Source organism: Lycium ferocissimum, chromosome 11 (assembly GCF_029784015.1).
Source record: "Lycium ferocissimum isolate CSIRO_LF1 chromosome 11, AGI_CSIRO_Lferr_CH_V1, whole genome shotgun sequence".
Classification (NCBI taxonomy): Eukaryota; Viridiplantae; Streptophyta; class Magnoliopsida; order Solanales; family Solanaceae; genus Lycium; species Lycium ferocissimum.
The window spans coordinates 60,208,124-60,228,548 of record NC_081352.1 but is presented as its reverse complement, the minus strand read 5'-3'; the positions used below and the strand labels follow the sequence as shown (position 1 = coordinate 60,228,548).

The 20,425-nt window shown below is 35.1% G+C and overlaps 2 protein-coding genes across 2 annotated transcripts; both read left to right on the top strand.

Annotated features, from left to right (window-relative positions):
- Positions 1-241: 241 nt before the first annotated feature.
- On the top strand, positions 242-6,233 carry LOC132037771 (uncharacterized). Its single transcript, XM_059428376.1, has 5 exons — positions 242-1,141; positions 4,200-4,252; positions 4,967-5,133; positions 5,213-5,364; positions 5,455-6,233. The coding sequence occupies exons 1-5, from the start codon at positions 340-342 to the stop codon at positions 5,889-5,891; spliced, it is 1,611 nt and encodes a 536-aa protein (XP_059284359.1). The 5' UTR covers positions 242-339; the 3' UTR covers positions 5,892-6,233.
- A 9,305-nt stretch (positions 6,234-15,538) lies between these two features.
- Positions 15,539-20,306, top strand: LOC132037770 (protein NDL1-like). Its single transcript, XM_059428375.1, has 11 exons — positions 15,539-15,848; positions 17,428-17,527; positions 17,630-17,727; positions 17,861-17,949; positions 18,147-18,207; positions 18,292-18,378; positions 18,466-18,543; positions 18,645-18,701; positions 18,832-18,887; positions 18,996-19,131; positions 19,729-20,306. Exons 1-11 carry the CDS (start codon positions 15,780-15,782, stop codon positions 19,963-19,965), a joined length of 1,068 nt encoding a protein of 355 aa, XP_059284358.1. The 5' UTR covers positions 15,539-15,779; the 3' UTR covers positions 19,966-20,306.
- The last annotated feature ends 119 nt before the right edge of the window (positions 20,307-20,425 follow it).

The following is a 20,425-nucleotide window of genomic DNA, read 5'->3' as shown; positions in this document are numbered from 1 at the left end:
AAACTCTGATCAAACTTTTTAATTAAACTGACCTAAGAACCGAGGTTTTTTATTTTTCCCAATTTTGCCGTATTTTCAGTAATGTCTTTTGATAGTCACCGTTGGTTTAAGTCCACTGTATTAGTTGGACCAAATCTGCTCCACTTTAGCAAATTAAAGGACTAAAAATATTCAGCGCTATATTTAATGGACCAAATAGACCTACTCGACAATTTTGACTAAAAAACTTCCTAAAACCCTATACTCTCCCTGTTCTTGGGAACCACTGACTAATTAGGGTTTTAGCTTTTCCTTCCAAAACCTGTCATTTTTTTTTTTTTTGAATTTTTCGCCAGAGTTATGGTTTCAATTCCTGTGGAATCCCTAAAACCTCAATTTTCCAATAATCTCCTTGGACAAAACTATGAAACTGCACTAAATAATCAAATTCAAGCAGTATTAGACTCGCTCCACGAACTAAACTCCGAAAAGTTGTTATCTTTGAGTTCAAATTTCAACGAATTAATACAATGTAGGGTTGACCCGCCTTTTGAAGCTGTATGGGTGTACTCATCTCTAATTTATCGAAGCTTCAGCTTTGAAAATGACCCTTTAAAAAGGGTTGCAGCTATAAAAGATTTGTTTCAATTTATAGTTTCTTGTTCTGCTTCGTGTTATTCGTTTAAAAGCGTTGCGTTAATTGCACCTGTTATGTATAATGTGTTTAAGTTAGTAAAGGGTTTGAAAGGTTTTGAGCAGAATGGTAAAAAAGAGAAGAAATTTGTGAGAGAGGTAAATGGTTTGGTTGATTCAATTCTTGGGTATGTTAATGTATGTTGTGAGAGTGTAGAGGAGAATAATTGCGATGTTTCGGAGGGATTTGTTAGGCCAATGAGGGAGTTAGTGAATGTTTGGATGTGGGATAATAGGGTTGAAGATGAAATGAGAGCTTTTTTTCCACTTTTGAGTGATGAGACTGTTGAAAGAGTTAATGGTGAAGGGTGTGAGATGGGTGCGTTGGCTGGTTGTGTGATTGCGGAGGCGTTTTTGTTGAAGTTATGCCTGAGGTTTATGGAGGTTGGTTCCAGAAAAGAATTGCATGACGAGCTGAGGGCGTGGATTGTTGCTTCCATCACTGGGATTCGGAATGCATACTTCTTCGGTTAGTGTCTATGATTGAAATTGCTTTCCTATTGAAGTGTTTGACTTTTCAATGTCATATTGAGGCTGTACGAGCAGTACACCTTCCGAATCACAGTATTACACTCTATATAACTTGTTATTCTTATCAGTGTTGTTCAAACATCGAAATTTTGGGTCAAGTGCCCCAGGGAGTTAGGGACTGCCTGTCAAAGTGACAAATTATACCTCGGAGTGGCAAACGGGCTGGTCGAAAATGGATTAAACAAAAACGGATAAAATATCCGACCCGCCCATATTTAACATGGATTGAAAATTGATTTACCGGCGATAATATGGATATCCATTATATCCATGGTTTTAGGAATAGTTAGGTGAGAGCACAAGCTAAAAACCAAAATAAGCTTAGACTCTGAGAAAACAAGAACTCATGAAAAATAACCTGCATTGGGTATTGAAATATGGATATGCATATTATCCATTTTTAGTGGATATTTGGATACTAGCCATATTTGATCCATTTTAAAAAAGTCAGATATCCAACCAATGTCTAATGGGTCGGATTGGATAGTTACTTGTATCTTTAACCATTTTGCCAGCCCTAATTATACCCAATCTTCTCAAAAGCCAACAATCGTGATGCTAGTGATTTAAATAACAGGCAAATTTACCTCTTTGCACAATTCAAAACTCAAAATCTCTGTGAAGTCACTTTGTGCCTAACCTCTGGGAATTAGGAACGCTTTGTATAATTTCTATTAAGGCAGCTACCCCTCCGTATGAACACTCTTTTCTCTTTGTTTATGTTCTGATTAAATGCTGTCATCCTTGGATCCTTGAGTTCATTTCCTTAGAATTGTTTTGGAGTTATATTTCTGATGGCTTTGATGGTGCGTATTGATGATCATATAGATGAATGTAGTGGTCATTTGGAAAAAAAAAAAATTGTATTCATTTTGGATGTTTCGTTTCATCATTATGGAAATCTCCTACTTCTTTCATGCGTATAGCACAAACTCACAGTAAATGACTTTTGCCTTGTTGACTTCATACCATCCTATTGTTGTTGGAGTGGAAGCGTAGACAAGCACCTAGGTTTATTGGGTCTTTAGGTCACAACATAATTAAAACGTTGGTTTTAGCATAGAAATGCATCAATGAAGGAAGATGCCATGAGATCTTGGATATGCGGAATTGATTGTAACAGCTATCCTAGATTCTCTTTGTTTTGTACTTTTCTGTACCGTCTTGGTACCTTTCTCAAAAAATGAAGGAAGACGTCAGTTAAGGAGCACTGTTGTCAAAGGTGCGCTTAAAGCGCACTTAAGCCCCGAAGCGAGGCTCAAAACATGTTGAGCGCTTCGCCTCGCTTTATGTGCGCTTCAGTGTCATCATCAAGGCTCTAAGACTTACTTTTCCTTGCCAACGGGCCTCTCTTGAAGAGGTGACACTAGATAATTCATATTTCACTTTATCGTAAAGCTTTTACAATTTCTTTGTCCATATATTTGTTATTCCTGCTTATTATTATTAGTCTTGGCCTAAACATATATATATATATTTGTACTTTGTACCATTGCGCCTTTTTTCATTAAAGCCCACGCTTTATTTGCACTTTGTGCATAAAGCCCTAGCTGACCTTAGAGCCTTTTTGCGCTTTTCGCTTTTGATAACACTGTTAAGGAGGGGATTTTTTTATGGCAAGGACATTGTTCCTTATTAGTCAATTCCAAAAGAAAGACGTATTTTCCCGATGGAGGCAAAAACACTAGGTGATTTTTGCATCTGTCCAAGCCTTGTTGAACGTAGTTACTTGGTACTTGTACTGGTGAGAGTTAGCAGGTAGCGCGTGGAAAACATCGAGGTGTGTGCAAGTTGTCATGGACACCACTGTTATAATAAAAGAATGACACTCTTCTATATTTGAAAATAGTTTAACTTTAATCCTCATTTTATCCTTAACGAGAAACGTTCACGATACACACCTGTTATAACACGTTTAGACCACAAGTTGTTATGGTATGTTTAAGACAAGTTTTGAAATTCTTCCTTTCTTTGTTAAACTCCATACCAAGTCAAACTATGTCACCTAAATTGGAGCGGAGGGAGTACATGGGTGTATTCAATAATGTAGATTTGAGCAATGTTATTTTCCTTCGAAGACTTTTTTGATAAGGTATTGTTTTACCTTAGATTAATACTCCCTTTGTTTTAATTAGTTTGTCTGGTTTTGACTCGGCACGGGGTTTAAGAAAGTAAAGATTTTTGAATCTTGTGGTTGTTAACTAAAGATATGTAGGATGTACCATAATGCCCTTTAATCTTGTGGTCTTAAACATGCCATGTGGAAAGTTGAAATTAAAGAGTTGCCTAAAAGGAAAGAGGCATTCTTTTTAAACGGACTAAAAAGGAAAGTAAGACAAACAAATTGAATTCGGAGGGAGATTGTCTTCTTATCCACTCAACCTTCTTTCAACTTTGTCAACTTCTGGCTGCCACAAATCATTCAACTTTAAGATTTCCCCAAGTGGCAGCCCCCAGAATGTTATGGATAATTGTTGCCGCTGTAATCCACAAATCCATGAAGAAGTATAAATCTTCAGCACTTGATTTACTGGTACCAACTCATACTTTCATACGTTGATACATAGTTTTGACACAACCTCAAACGATCAAATCATATTTCCACGAAATTATTAAAGTATCATCAGGTGAGAATGACTGCTGTACCTCTCTCTTCATCCGCTAATTCGAACCCCCGATGGATCTTCCTGCTACTAGCCTACTGAATGCTTCCATAACAAAGAGGAATAATAACTTTACCATATTCTATTGACCCCTTAAGAATTTTACACTGTATAAGATGGAGGGGGAATAAATATAGAGTTGTTCTTGATCCATTGACGTTGTTTGGTGAATTGGTTGTTCCATTTGTCTGTGAATTTATTCCATATGTTGGCTTTGCTCTTCCATAGTCCATGAATTCTGTTTGGTTACCTATTTGACATCTCTGTATTGCAGTTTCCTCTGAAATTTTGTGATTTTCAAACTATGCTAAGTTCTCCTCTCATTGAATTCAGAGACCCTTTTAACGATGCTGCTGGAGCCATCTTTCCCAACAGCCTCTCCACTGGTTAGATATCTTGGCCCCACTGTCTTTGATCTTTTTCTCTTTCATTTTTTTCCCGACATAATAATAAGAGTTAAAACCTGTGCAAAGCAGCTTTTTGAGAGGCTCAAACATGTGGCCTTGGTCACAGTTTGAGCTCACTTTGCCACTGTTCTTTAACTTTTACTCAACTAGTAAGAGCTAAAATATGTGCAAAGCATCTCGAGAGGTTTGAATAAATAACCTTGTCCCCAGTTTTAACTTGAGGAAATGATCTCCTATACCCACGTACAGTTTGACTAAAAGGAAATGACCATACAAAGATCTCTTGTGTTATTTTTGCATTTTTCTCGTGTTATTTTTACTGATCTCGCGTAGAAAAGGTCATAACTAAAAGTAACGTTTAAATGACTACAAAACTAAATTTCCCTTTTAACTCACTTGGCCGCTGGGGCCCCTCTGTCTTTGAGTCTTTTGAACCCTCTCGTAGTGAGAGTTTTTTTCAGCTTCAATATCCTAGCTTTTTGGGGAAGAATTCTCTGGATTATTTTTAGTTCCTTTTGGCTGAAACCACTTTGTATAATAATGTTCTGAATTTACTATAAGCTTTTAAATTTGCTCAATCGACAACTCTAGTGTGTCATAGGCTTAAAGTATAAGTTTCCCCAATTATGCTTTTGTTGTATTTTGAGGATTCAGTGGACTTTCCTCAGATTTTCACCTCCTATTCCGCTGCAGAATTCGGACGACCAGAGGTGTTTAAGAAAGATACTCTACGATGCTGTGGTACTGGTGGAATATTCTTTCTTAAAGCCTGAGCGAATGGGTCAGCTCTCTGCCAAGCACGTGAAAAGTATTATCATGGCAAGGCTGTTAGTTACTGGTGAAGCTATAGAGTTAAATAGGTAGGAAAGCTCGGGCATCATCCTCTTAAGTTCTTTTTTTGAGACGCTGAAATTTGATTGAATGTTTCTTTGTCTGCAGAAAACAGAAGGACCAGATGAAAGCAATCTCTTACACAAATGCCTTTTCTGGTTCTAGTTTACCTTCTTTGATAATCAAGTGGATCAGAAGTGAGATTGGTACAGAAGACAAAGCTAGTGAACCAAGTTGTTCATCCCCTGCTGCATTATTGGGTAAGTAATTCGAATATATCTTATCACACAATTTGGTACTAACTACCAAGTTAGGACAGGCCTTTTATGTTATTGGCTTGAATATTACAGGGTGGATTCTTAAGATAGAAAATGGCGGGATAAGAATCTTTGACAATAACATGTCAAAAACCCGAGCTAAATTGCTGCTAGATAGTATGCCGGAGGGCTTTGAACAACCAGCTTTGAAAGATAGCAAGAAAAAATCAGACACTGATCTTATTTTCTACATAGATAATAAGGGAGAAGAAGATGAGGAAGAAGGTGATGAAAAGATGAATGAATCTGCGAGTGCTGCCTTTGTCTCTGCTGCCCACACAATGCAGTCAGTAGAACCTGAAAAAAGAAAGCGCAAAGGAAAAGATTCAAAACACAAAAACAGGGTGAAGTTCCTCAAGTATAGCCTTCATGAAAATTCTGGTTCGAAACAAGGTCAGTCCTCAGTTGCAGATAGTGATGATTCAAGTAGCGAGAGTGATGTGGAGAACCCATCAACAGATGAGGAATGACGAACAAGGTGACAGAGAAGGCTCTCACTCGGGTTTCAAGAACACACACTCTGAAATGCATCCATGTATGTTAAAACAGGTTATGTAACGGCATAACACCAAAAGTTCCCAATTATACATTGAAGTTTACCCAAAGAGAATCAACATATGCATGAAGGAACAATCTCTATGGTTATATGGTTTTATATTAGGGATAATTTCAGAGACCCGACTGTTTGGTCTTGTAAGACTAGCCTTTCTTGTAGTTTGCAAGATTATGCTTGCCTTTCTTATTTTGATTTTCGATGTAACAAATCGTTTTACCTGTTTATCATTAATGCTGAAAGTTAGTAATTTGATTCATTTGCCCTTATTGATATTAAAACTTTTAACTAATTAATTTATGACTATCTTTCCTTCGTGCCTTTGTTTCCAAACGTACCTACCACACAGACATTACAACTAGGAGAGGAACAAGGATTATCACTAGAGTTGAAATAAGAAGCAAGCTCTCTCAAACTCTCTTTTTCTTCATTTCTCTCAATTTTCTTTTCATCTTTCTTTTTATTTTTCTCATTTCACTGCTTCTCTCTATTCTTAACGCAGATCATTCACTATCCTCAATTCAGGCTCTCATTTTTTTACTCTTGAGTTGCGACTCTCTTACTTCTCTAATTATCTTCTCTCTCACGTTCTTTTGAATTTGGACAAGCTCCAAGAATCCCCTTTGAAGGAGTAAGGCGATTCTTCACTTCAACTTTGAACTTTACACTTTGAGAATCATCAACTTTCCTCTTCATATTCCTCTTTTTATTAGTGACTTCCTTTTTTCTTAAACTTTGTCTTTCTTTTTGTCAATTCTAGCATCTCCAAGTACCTTTTTTTTCACCTTCAAAAGTGTAGATGACATAAAGAAGTACTTGTAACTTTTTGGGTTGACACAACACTTGTTAGTGTTTTTGTCAAATGTTGCTTACTCTTACAATTATCCAAGACCTCCCAAGTAATAGATGACAAACTGTCATTGTGATAATATCAGATAATGCTTCATCTTGAAATTTGCCAATTTGGAACTTTACAAAACTTATTTTGTTATCTCTAAAGTTCCTCTTCTATTTAGCCAAAGCAACCTATACGGTCAAGGATATTTCTTAGTCTTCAACTTAAGGGCTCAATCAATTCTTGAACTTTCATGTAACTCTTACTGTGCACAATCATGGCACCATTAAGTCTTTCGATTTTTCAATAAACATAAACGGAGTTGTTTCTTTCTTTCACAAATTAGTCAATGCATGCTTCATCACACTCATGTTGTTCAACAAAATGATCTCGTTTTATCAAAGCACAAGTCATCATTAGGCCGATGTATAATATTTCTACCATAAGTAGCATATCTATTTACATTTTGTCTTAAATTTCTTATTAAAGATCTACCACCACCTCCTCCAACAAAACAAACATAAGAAATATTACTAGTTTCATGTTTAGAATTAGAACCATAGAACAAAGATGAACAAAAATATTCTCTAGGAGTTTCCTCATTATTATCATCAGAGGCGAATCTAGGATTTTTAAAATATGGATTCACCATTTTAAAAAAAAAAATTAAAAAAAAAAAAAGGAAAAAATGTATTAAGTGGGAATGGATCCCTAGTCCTCTAGGTAATTAACTCAACATTCAACCAAGTGCACCATTTAGCCTTCTTGTAGCATGTGTTCCAGCAGTTAATATTATACAAATTTAAAAAAATGTATACATAAAATACCTAGTTTTACGGAAAGACCATGTATTCACGTGATCCAAAATTACTACATAAATTCTCCCCTGATTATCATCATGCTCATAATTACTTTTTTTGCTATTACATTCATCAAAGAGTATGTAGAAGAGTCATATCTTCAAGCATCGCCATCTTCAAAGTCATTGTTGGAAGTATAAGAATCTCCATACTCACATTCTTCACCATAGTATCCATAATCTTCATTTGCTCCATAATCTTCTCCATAATAACCCTCATTATCCTCATAGCCATAGTCTTCAAAATCAATCACATGGACTAGCTTGGACTAGCTGAAGATATGGAAGACATGCTTGCACCAAAAGAATCACCAATCCGAGGCCGTTTAATCACATATTTGACTATGGTCAACTCTTAGTCCTTGATTACTAGTTTTAGCTTAAGCGTATCAAATCACTCTCGAGCACCTGGGACTCAACCAAACTATCCAAACCAGTTATAAATCATCATACAGACCTATATGAACTTTCAAAACGCGATTTTGAACCCGTTAACATGAAATATTGATTTTGGTCTCTTGAATTTTCCAACTCTAGTTTTGTTATTCTTCTCCGGAATGAATTCGAGTCTTAGGGACCCCTGTCACCCATATCCGCAAGTCATAAAACACTAAATGTACCTACGAGAAGTCTCAATTAGGAAAAAATGATTCTAATACTCTAAACGATCAGACGGGTTGTTCAAGGCGCTAATTTAGAGATTAACTATATGCCATCCACATCAACCGAGTATTTACGACCATCAAGCCCACTACCTTTTTTTTGTGTAAGTGTCTTCAAAACTACAGGTAAATGTAGCAAAACGGTTCGTAGATGGGCAAAGGCATCATGTTTATACTCATTTTGCCGAGCCATTGACTCTGATGCAGTTGTTGGGCTAAAACATTCCAAAGCTATTCTTAACATGGTGTAATATTGTCTGTCTTTGGTCAGATCGCACGATTTTTTTCCAAAGGCATCACACTAAGTATCCAACACTTTATTAAATAACTTCTTTTTCTCTTTTACTTTTCATGTAGAACTTTATTCACACACCCAATACTTTTCCCTTCTCTTTGTGAAACCCCATGTGTTATAAAAGAACGTAAAAATAAAAAAATAGGTATATATAACCTAGTTTTTAATATTTGAATATTAGAAAGGGATTATTTGTCTTCCTAGTCTTCGACACAAGAAAGGGAGGTCTTCCGTAATCGCGTGAAGTAGGGGTGTACAAAGTAAACCGACAAACCGCACCAAACCGATAAACCGAGTCAAACCGAGAAAAAAACTCGACTAGTGGTTTGGTTTGACTTGGTTTGGTGTTGAAAAAAAAACCCGACCATAATTGGTTTGGTTTGGTTTTAGCTAAAAAAAGTCAAACCGAACCAAACCAACCCGACATTACATGTATTCAGTTTTTAAAATATTTATTTGTAATGTAATTTATAAATATTTCTTAAATTTTTTCGTAGTTTTTTTTTTATCTATTATCATATTATTCAAGCTTGAACTTAGAATTTTGAATGTCAATAAGTTTTATATCTTATGGATGTTAGTAACTCAAATAAAGTCCAAACCAAAACCAACTCAACACTAATGCACAAAAGAAATTCAATCTACCACTAAGAATGACAATAATGTTGGATATCTATTCTTTAGTTTTGTATAATTGGTTTAGGGAGTGAAAATACATAGCTTAAGTTTTTTTTTCTTTGTCATGTAACTAATACTTGTTAGCTGTACTTATTTTAGATGACTTAGTATTTTTAGATTATGGTCATTTTCTTTATGGCTTATTAATTAGCAATATCTATTTTAACCGATTTTATTATCTTTTGCCAATATTTAATAGAATGTCATCACTCTTCTCACATTTTATGTTATTTTCTTAAGAAACACCTTAATTATATAGTTGTATCTTACTAGGACTAAAGAAATATTTAAAGTAAAAGTGTATATGTTTTGTATCAAGACTATTCCGGAAAAAAAAAAAAAAAAAACCCGAAAAAACCGAATAACCCGAGAAAATCCGAGGTTGAAAAACCCGAATTTTATTGGTTTGGTTTGGTGTGTAAATTTTAAAACCCGACGCAATTGGTTTGGTTTAGTGTTTAAAAAATCCGAACCAACCCGGTCCATGTACACCCCTAGCGTGAAGCGCGACAAGTTCTTTAGTATCAGATTAATTGTAAGATTTTGTGACCATGTCGTTGAGAATACCTAATTTGCCTTAGAATGAAATTATTTAACTAGCCTTTGACATAAACATGAGCCCCAAATAGAGGAATTACATATAGAAAATGCATATAACCAATCCTAACAACTATACTTTAGAATAGAGGCATATTTGATTGATTGATTGAATGGATTAATTAATTAGTCTATTGACATGAGAAGAGTATTCACTGACTACATCTTGATGAATTGCACCTAGCAGACAAAATACTCTTGCTTGGTGTTAAAACCACTTCAAACATGTAGCAAAGAAACAAAAACATGAAACTAGTAGAAAAACAAAGCTAAGCAATCCCATTGTTGCCTCTTATGGTCCACTGATTATTTTAGACTCTTATTTTTGGAAAGGATAGTTTTGGATTCTCTCTATGGTAGTTTTGGATTCTCTCTATGGTACTTTCATGGTATGGAAGCACCTTTAAATAATGATAATAATTATAAATAAATAAATAATAGTGAAGCTAATCAATAGCATATTCTTACACCCCTGACAAATGAAAATTACAGATAATGAGTCACATGCTCACCCCTTATTCGGCTGGTAAAGTGGTACTAGTACAACCAATAACACATATCACATATATGTGAAAGCCAACAAAAGATCATATATTAAAATCAAATGAATATATAAATGATATCAAGTATCCATCCAAATTGCGAAATTATGGAGGACGGCGGTTCATTCTCTATTCTAATGGAGTAATATAGAAAAGTATAGAATCATGATTATTCCACCAAACATAGTCATTTTATCCTGCAAGAAACAAATGCTATCATTCCAAGCACAAATAAATTTGTTCAAAGTTTTGTCAAATCAGTTCTTATTACTCTTGTATTATGGAGGTCATTGAGAGCAAATACATTATTTGATAAAATTCTCATGAATTATGTACATTCATTATCATCAATAGTCGAGTAATCCGTTGTTATTTATTTATTTCTTACCTTGGATGACAACCAGAATATACAACATCATACCCAGTAAAATCCCTACTTGATGGTCCTGAGATGATGAACAGACGCAGACCTTACCCTACCTCAGACATCGTAGAATACACTACTAGAAAATCATGATTGTCCAATAGCTATTGTAGTCCGAATGTAGTCGGCATATAAGGATTTCTGACTCCCTACTGACCATTTTCAGGTAGTCGAAAAATGGATGGTCGGAAAATGTTTTCCGACTACTGTAGTCGGAAAATTTCCGACTATAATAGTCTGCCGATGTAAAATAAGAGGCGACTGCAAAAACTTAAATATTTCGGCTACAGTAGTCGGAACATTAATAAAATAATTATTTAATAAATGTATATATTCCGACTACAGTAGTTGAAATATTTATATTATTAAAATTTTATTTTATTAATATTCCGACCACTGTAGTCGGAATATTAGATTATTAATTATTTATTTAATTAATATTCCGACTATTACAGTCAGAAGTTTTAATTTTCTGGAAATATTATTATTTAAATCCCGACTACAATAGTCAAAAATCTTAATTTTCCGATAGACCCTGACACAAGAAGAAATGAAAAGAGAAGTGAAGAAGCATCAATAATAATAATCAGTAATAATAAGCAGTAATAGCCGCAAAATAATAAGATAATAGAGTGACAGAAACAATGAGGTAGTACTAGGGATCTAATAAAAAGCAGACATAACAAAGATACTACTACTCCTACTACTGGAAAAAATAATTCCATGCAGAGCCTACTAACCCTCCACCTTGATACTCGAAAAACAACCAGGCAAATATAATATTGTATATTCTTAAAGTAGCAAAATTTATTATAAATTAAGGGAGAAGATAAATTAAAATGAGTTTATTGTGAATATCAAATTCAACTAAGGAAAAAAACAAGAGACAGCTAAAAGAGAGTAGTAAAATTATCCAGTGAAGAATGAAGAAATGATTAGTCAATCCTTTTTCGGTGAACAAATGATTGATAATTGAGTAAAGAAGATGGTCAAGCCATAACTACTGTTTTTTAGCTTCTAAGGCCATGTTACTACACATCCAGTATAAATATTCCAAAAGGCAAATTTCATAAAAGCTAAAACAAAAACAAAAAAGAAATCATCTACTGGTGGGACCTGCTCCTGGTAGAATATAAACATCTAGTTATTGGAATTCCAACATCATCATCGTCAGTCAAAACCACACGTGGCCCTGTATTCTTTGCTTACCTGTATTTTACTTCAAACAACAAAGCAGTCATTTTGCCATGAGAATTTTTCATTTTTTTCCAATTTTTTCCACTTTATTTAAAAATTAGAGTTTAGCAATGAAAAGTCTAAATCTAATTTGAAGTTTTATTTAAAATTTAAAAAACACTAAAAATTCTATTTTCACTTTCAATTTTTTTTGTAAAACTATAACCAAATACAACTCTATTTTTAACTACAACCTCAATAATTCCAAATAAAATGAAAAATACCTACTTAGTAGGTGTTTTGGCCATGAAAACTAAATATTTTTCATTTTACTTGGAATTTAATTTGAAGTTGGAGTTGAAGATGAAGTTATGTTCGGTTATAGTTGTTGCAAAAAAACATTTGCTTGTTTCAATGTACTGAAGTAAACAAAAAGTGAAAACAGGAGTTTAGGCGTTTTTCAAATTTCAAATACAATTTCAAGTTGTGTTTAGAATTTTTATGATCAAACACTAATTTTCAAGTAAAGTGAAAAAAAAAATTCGCAAAAAAGTGAATAATTCTCATATCAGTCAAAATTTAACTTTTTATTTTACGAATAAATATAAGTTACTTTTACGGTCCATGTTATCATCTTTTAAAATATTTATACAATAACCTAAGAAAGAAGTTAAATAAACTTTAGTTATTAGAGTAATCGTCTAACAACCCTTTATCTCTCCCTCTTAAATGTATCACTCAGGGCCTAGGGGTCGTTTGGTAGCTGGTTGGAGTTATGCAGGTATTACTAATACAAGAATTAGTTATGAAAGAATTGATGTATTATTTGATACATGGACTAGTTATGTAAGGTTTAGTTATTCATATATTAGTTATTTCACCTTCTATCATGCATAAAATAATACACAGACTCCCTCATATTAGTTATGCAGGTTTTTAAATTGCAAATCAAACACTGTATTAATTTTATACATGAATAACTTACTTCCTAACCAGCTACCAAACGTGGTATTACTTATGCAAGATTTAATACCTGCATAACACACCTCCAAACTAGCTACCAAACCTGCCTAATGCGGGTTATCTCTTCTCAGATGCTTTGCGGCCATCGTGACCGGAGTTTTAGCTTTCTCTTCGCACCAAGGATTCTTCTTTGTGGGTTCCCTAATCATAAAAAGAAAGTAATAAATGCTCTTTATTTTCCTAAAATATCAAATGCTTTAAAATAATTAATTTTATTGATAAAATAATTAATTTTATTGAAACAACTAATATTCGGACTGTAGGGCGCAATATTTTAATACTTTTGATTAGTTTAAGCAGTTCAAATAGAAAAATAAATATGTAAACAAATAAAATTTTAAAAAATGGTCCAATATATATATATATATTTTTTTTTTTAATGAAAAAAAGGTTTGATAACGATGTAATAGCTGGAAAAGATACAATATTAACGCATTAAGAAATGGCATGAGAATCTCATGATGATTTCTTAAAATCCTCTATTTTATTTTACACCAATCACGGTGAAATAGAAGTGAAAATCCTATATTTTATTTTACATCAATCACGGTGAAATGAAGTGATTTATTTACTCTGATTATCACAATATGTTGTTCCCCTTCCCTTTAAATGCTGTTGCTCTACAAGTCAATGAGTTTACATTGATAATTATAGATCGCAACCACCCAAAATCTTACCAAAACTGGTGAAGGTCAAATGAGACTTCAATTATTGAAAGGATAACCGTAACATTTCAAACTCCCGTTTCGAGTTAATGTTTTTTATTTTATGGTTGTTTTTTTTTTTTTTTTTTTTTTTTTTTTTTTTGGGATTTAGCGGTGGTTCCAATTGAGGCCCCAAGGGTTCCGAATGATTTTTGAACGCGCTATTGTTTTAAAAGGTTTAAAAGCTAAAATAAAGAATTTGACCCCTCTTTTTTGAGGATTAGTGCCGTGGTGTGATTTGAGGCTTCACATAGGTCTATAATATGTTTTGGACTTGTTGACATGCTCAAATTTGGACCCAGGAGCTCGGGAGTGTTTCGACGCCATTGGAATCAACTTGACAGCAGCTGAAATATGGTGTATGGTGCCTTCTTCACGATCGCGAGGACACCGATTGTGATCGCGATGTGCAGGTGGGTCAAAAGCGACCACGAAGGGTTAGTGTGGTCAGACCTGGTTAACACTTCTCCGCGATCGTGAGATGGTCTGACCACGATACGAAGGAGTGCCGGGTGGTGCTCGACTAACCTGATGGTGGGTCCTGCAATCACGAAAAAGTCATTATACTCTATAAATAGCTGAGTTCAAATTTTAAAATGGGTTAACGTAGCTTTTGAGATTTTTGGAAGATTTAGCTCTCAGATTTGAGTAAGGAAACTGTGAAATTTCGGCCTAATATTCTAGGATGGATTCCTAATTTCGAACTTACAAGATTAGGAACGAATTTATACATGACAAAGCGGGAGTGGCTTCCGTGGCGGACAAGGTGAGAGAAGCAATAATGAGATGATTCGGGTACGTGAAGAGGAGGTGCACGGAGGCACCAGTAAGGAGGTGTGGGTGTTTGACTATAACAAGTTCTAGGAGAGGTAGTAAGTTAAAGAAAAACTTGGGGGAGGTGATCAGATAGGACATAACACATCTTCAGTTTACTGAGGACATGACTTCAGATATGAAGATCTGGAGGTTGAGGATTAGGGCAGAAAGATAAGTAGTCGTGCATGTGTTGTAGTACTTTTATGAGGGAGAAGCAGGAAGCTAGTCTCCTCTTCTCATCTTTCCCTTATTTAGTAGTCTTACCTAGTAGTATCAAAGTATCTTATTCTTCATTTTTACTACTACATGTTATTTTGATTTCTTTGTGTATCTTGCTATCTTGTTGTCGTTATTTTTAATTATTATATTGAATTTCTTAGCTCATGGGTAATGAGTGCATGTTCAATTTTAGATTTTGGACTTTTGATGCGAGGGTTAGGTTTAAATGACTTTGACCCTGAGACGTCTTAAAATTGTGGGAATAATTTTTCTCCCTTAACCAGAGGTCTCGGGTTGGAGCCATGGTTATGGAAAAATCCTGGGTAGGTTGCGTTACTCCCAAATGTGGTCCTACTCGGCGTGAATCCAGATTAGTCGGACTCTAATGTGGATACCAGACACTGAATGGAAAACAAATCAAATGGGGCGTTGCCCGGCATCAGTCCAGATTAGTCGAGCTCTATTGTGAATACCAGACACCGGATGGGAAAAAAAAAAAAAAAAAAAAAAAAAAAAAAGGCAGAACAGAACGACGTAGTCTGAAGCAGCTCGCAATAAGGTGGCATATCCGCATATATAGAGAAAAAAATATTTAGGTAATGCCAAGCTGTCGGTCGTAAACTGCAGTCAAAATTTGACCACGGTCAATGGTTAAGGCCTAAAAGGCGTCGGTGGAGGTTAAGTTAAACCACTGATTGAAATTCTTGAGAAATAAAAAAGAACCGTTGAATAAATATAGAGAAACCAAAATAAGGAAAGTAGAGAGAGAGAGAGAGAGAAAAGAGAAGAACAAAGAAGAAAAAGAGAAAGAATCGCTTGGTATATAAGCCATAATAAAAGCATTTCACATGTATGCATTGAAAGAGAGAAATAGTTGAAGGAAAGTGAGGATTCTTGCACATTTTCTTTCTTTCTTGAATTCTTGGAATACCCATTCTTGAAAATCTCAAATTCTTGGAAGATAAGGTGACTTCCATGGCAGATTCTAATTCAAGTAGTGATTCTGTTTCCATTGATGTTGAGACCATTTATCTTGGTGGAAAGGTCAGATTTTTTGATTCTTATGGTAAATTAAGGAAATGGGTTTGTCTTAATACGTGATTAATTGGTTAATTTAAGTTTCTAAGTGAAGGGGCAATGTGCTTTGTTTTCTCTTCAGGTCATTTCTAGGTATTGATAATGCATTTGTGGGTAATTAATTGTCCATTTTTTGTGCAAATACAACTTTTTGAAGTTGTTTAGTGTAGATGTGCTTTATGTTTTGGGTACAAGAAGATTAATGCTTGAAGTATCCGTCATAGTTGGAGATGTTCTCTTCTCGGTGGTCAAATTTCTTGTTTAGGCAGAGCAATTCTTGTTTGTTTTTGTTTTTTCTTTTCCCAATTGGATTCCTCAAACAAACCTTTTAGAGTCGCCCTGGCGTAACTGGTAAAGTTTGTCATGTGACCGGGAGATCACAGGTTCAAGCCGTGGAAACAACCTCTGGCAGAAATGTAGGGTAAGGCTGGGTACAATAGACCCTTGTGGTCTGGCCCTTCCCCAGACCCTGCGCGTAGCGGGAGCTTAATGCACCGGGCTGCCCTTTTTAGAGTCATTATCATATGCACTTTTCTTTGGTTACAGATGAGCGCAAAACAATTGGATTTTTGAATGGTATTTTCATCTTCTTTTTTTGTTTTAATTGTTGCAGACTCATTTTACATTTGCCAAATAGCTTTTTAATCTGATTGTTTTGACATATTGATTGCTTGTAAATTCATTCGTCTGTCGGAGATCGAATGGAGCACTCCTGAACAGAGGCGGATCTAGGATTTAAATTCTTGGGGTTTAACATCTTAGATTTTTAGCACTAAACCATTATATTTCTAAAGTTATGGGTTCATATCTACTATTTATTATAATTTTAGTAAATTTTTACACATAAATTTATACCCCGCATCGAAAGTTTGGGGTTCAATTGAACCCCACGTTATAGTGCTCCCCCGCCTCTGCTCCTGAATAATGTTGATAATGCTAGGACATCCGTTTAATTTTTTTGTATGCTTTATTTGAATGCTAGATTTTATCTTTTCAATCCTCTGTGTTTGTTTACTCCTACTTATTGTACACCATTGGTTGAGACTTACCTATCATCTTCTTGTGACATTTGCTATTCCAGTCACTTTCAAACACAGCTTACCTTTTACTTCTTAACATATGAGTCCATTTATCTCTTCTTTGTTGTTGTCTTTCCGTCCTTTTCGTCTTATCTCTTTTCAGGAATTGGTAATAATCCAAATTTCTTCTTTTCTTGTTTGATGTTAAATTTTAATGTGTAGTGAGCTGATCACATAGTTATGCTCATTGCATACAGTTGAGGGGGAAATTCTTTTTTAAAAAATAATAAGAAGTTTGGGGGATATGAGGGGAGGAGGACAACAATGTCTTCTACTCGAGGTGTGAGTGATATTGTATAGAGAAGTGATTTAAATTGCACTAAGCCAAATTATTTCTGGTTTACTAAATCATACTGATTAATAGAGCTTTTCCTGTTAACTTTAAGCTTGGAGGAATTAGTATTCTGTAGATAATGGATGTATGTTTTTCCTGATTTATTAAACTTATATGAAGAAACTCTATTCAGGAGCACGTCGTACGGACTGGCTGCGGCTCTGTGTCTGTTATAGTTTATGGAGACCAAGAGAAGCCGCCACTGATAACTTATCCAGATTTAGCTCTAAATCGTAAGTGAGAGTTTTTATTTTTATGTTCCATATATTCCATTTTCAGGATTCTATTCATGTGCTTAATATTGTTGCTTGTTTGTTATTGATCGTTATCTGCAGATATGTCATGTTTCCAAGGATTGTTCTTCTGTCCAGAAGCAGCTTCATTGCTGCTTCATAACTTTTGCATTTACCACATAAGTCCTCCGGGGCATGAGGTCCGTGAATTGGCCACCTTGTTTCCTTTCATGTAATCTTATTGGGGTTTTGGCTCTCTGTTCTATTAAAATCGATTCAACTTATCTCCATTACTCACATAGTGCTCTCTCATATCCACAAGAGTTTTTGCAGTTGGGAGCTGCAGCAATTTGTCCAGATGATCCTGTACCTTCAGTCGATGATTTGGCAGATCAGATAGTTGAGGTTCTTAACTATTTTGGGTAATTTCTCGAGCTTCATTTACTCGATATATTTAATTATAAAGATTGCAAATGCTGTTTCTTTTCTTATAACTTGTTTGAGATCTCTTTTCTGCTTTTTGTGAGCCCTTTCTTGATAACCCTTTTTTAAGCAATGACTCCTGCAGGGAAAAAAAAGTGAGGAAATTTTTCTAAGCAACATGTCTTGCTGTTTTCAGGCTGCGGTCAGTTATGTGTATGGGAGTAACGGCTGGTGCTTATATACTCACCTTATTCGCGGTAAGTTTGTTTTTCAAACTGACCATGTGATACTCCTCTTAGTGGTCGGTTATCTGTTTCACTAACATATAACTTATATTGCAGATAAAACATAGGGAGCGTGTTCTTGGTTTGATTCTTGTTTCCCCTCTATGCAAAGCACCTTCTTGGAGTGAATGGTTTTATAATAAGGTACCATTTCATAACTTCCTTTTACCGTTTCTCAAAATGAGAAGACGATACACTCTATAGAAGTTGAGATAATTGTTCATTCTGCAGGTCATGTCAAATTTACTCTACTTTTATGGAATGTGTGGTCTGCTGAAAGACTTTTTACTATACCGTTACTTCAGCAAGGTACCTGTTGTGTTCTATTATTTGTTTTTTTCACCCTTCATGTCTGTTGCCTTTTCTACCTATCAGATTGAATAATAAGGAGGTTGCTTTAATTGTATCAGGAGGTTCGTGGCACTGCAGATGTTCCAGAATCAGATATAGCTCAAGCATGCAGAAGAGTAAGTGTCTCTTTTGATTCTTCAGTAGTTAGTCAATTTGATTATTCTTCTACCTTTTCCTTTGATTATTGCTTTGCAGATCTTGATTTTCTTTTAATTATTTTATTTGGTGTTTTTCTCATCTTTTCAGTTGCTAGATGAGAGACAGAGCATAAACATTTTACGGTTTCTGCAAGCTATTGACGGGTAAGAAACTTGATCTCACTGCTTAAATTAAATAGATAGCAATGTGTTGTTTCCGAATAGTCACAAAATTAGATAGACCTCTCTAAGCTTGGTTTTGCAAATGAGCAGGAGACCGGATATCACACAAGGATTGAAGAAACTACAATGTCGAACCCTCATATTTGTCGGGGATAGTTCTCCTTTCCATTCCGAGGCTCTCCACATGACTGCTAAATTGGACAGAAGATTCAGTGCCTTAGTGGAGGTATGCTTTCTTTCACTTTAATCTTTAATATGCCCTCCGTCCCATTTTAACTGTCGCTTTAACTCAAAATAATTGTCACTTTAGGAATCCAAGACTAACGTTGGCCATTATTTCCAACCATACACTTGACATTAAAGAAGTAGGTTTTTTTAATACTGCTCAATTCTCAAAAAGAATCTAATAAATAGGGGCAACTTAGTAAACTAAACCTTGTCTTGCAACTTAATAAATAGGGAGTAACACGCTATTTCCGTATAAATGTTAGTCCTTTTCTGGCTAAAAGTTATGTAGGGCTAGCTAATTTCCATTTTTGTGATGTTTGGCTGGTTAGGCAAGAATCTGTTTGTAGTGTATACCTGAATAAAATGATGTGCACGTTCATAAAAAGGTGCAGAAGCGCCCTGATTGAAGTAATGTATCCTATTTAATTTTTACTATTTTTAAATGGTGATGTATTAGTTGGCATAGGCATTGGATCTTGTGTTGAGTTGCAGATCCTATGTGTTATCGTACTTTGAAGTTTGAAGTAAATGCTGAATTAATATAGGGAATGGTGTTGTTCACTAAAAGTTATGGGGTTGTGATTACAATTTGCAGGTACAGGAATGTGGATCAATGGTGACAGAAGAACAGCCACATGCAATGTTGATACCAATGGAGTATTTCCTCATGGGATATGGACTATACAGACCTAACCAGTTCAATGGCAGCCCAAGGAGTCCACTTAGTCCATCTTGTATCGCACCCGAGCTTCTATCTCCGGAGAGCATGGGGCTAAAACTGAAACCTATCAAGACTCGGATTGAATCCAAGGTCCCCGGTGCACAACGATAATGTTGGATTCGGTTCAATTTAATTTGTGTATATTGGAAGTGAAAAAAAAGATCCCTAATAAGTTTTATTGTTTTTTGTTGTTGGGGATGGTTGTAACTGGAGGGGGAGCAGGGTAGATATTATATATATAAATGAGCTGTAGGTAGGAAGTTGAAATTCTTTATGGACATACATATAGGGAGGGAGAAATTGGGGAATTTATTCATTGGTAGGCAGAAGAGATAAAGGGTCATTAAACATGTTCCCACTTTCAGTTGTATTTGTATAAAAAAAGACGTTTATTTATGAAACATGACAAATGGTGAATAAGACAGCAATTGAGCTGGTCATTTTATTAGTTATTGTAGATTTTAAAATTCATTAAATGCCTATCCCTCCTATGGTCCTACCACACCATTTCACCCTTCGACCTAGGCCAAAAAAATTGTATTCCTCCCTCCCTATTTTTTTTGTTGTTATA

What these genes read in the sequence shown, in the direction of transcription:
- LOC132037771 (XM_059428376.1), top strand. Translation starts at nt 340, where the DNA reads ATGGTTTCAATTCCTGTGGAATCCCTAAAACCTCAATTTTCCAATAAT. An exon ending in TCCCAACAGCCTCTCCACTG is followed by an intron (nt 4,253 to 4,966) that starts GTTAGATATCTT and finishes ATTCCGCTGCAG; the next exon opens with AATTCGGACGACCAGAGGTG. An exon ending in GAAGCTATAGAGTTAAATAG is followed by an intron (nt 5,134 to 5,212) that starts GTAGGAAAGCTC and finishes CTTTGTCTGCAG; the next exon opens with AAAACAGAAGGACCAGATGA.
- LOC132037770 (XM_059428375.1), top strand. Translation starts at nt 15,780, where the DNA reads ATGGCAGATTCTAATTCAAGTAGTGATTCTGTTTCCATTGATGTTGAG. An exon ending in GAGGTTCTTAACTATTTTGG is followed by an intron (nt 17,950 to 18,146) that starts GTAATTTCTCGA and finishes TGCTGTTTTCAG; the next exon opens with GCTGCGGTCAGTTATGTGTA. An exon ending in TATACCGTTACTTCAGCAAG is followed by an intron (nt 18,544 to 18,644) that starts GTACCTGTTGTG and finishes TAATTGTATCAG; the next exon opens with GAGGTTCGTGGCACTGCAGA.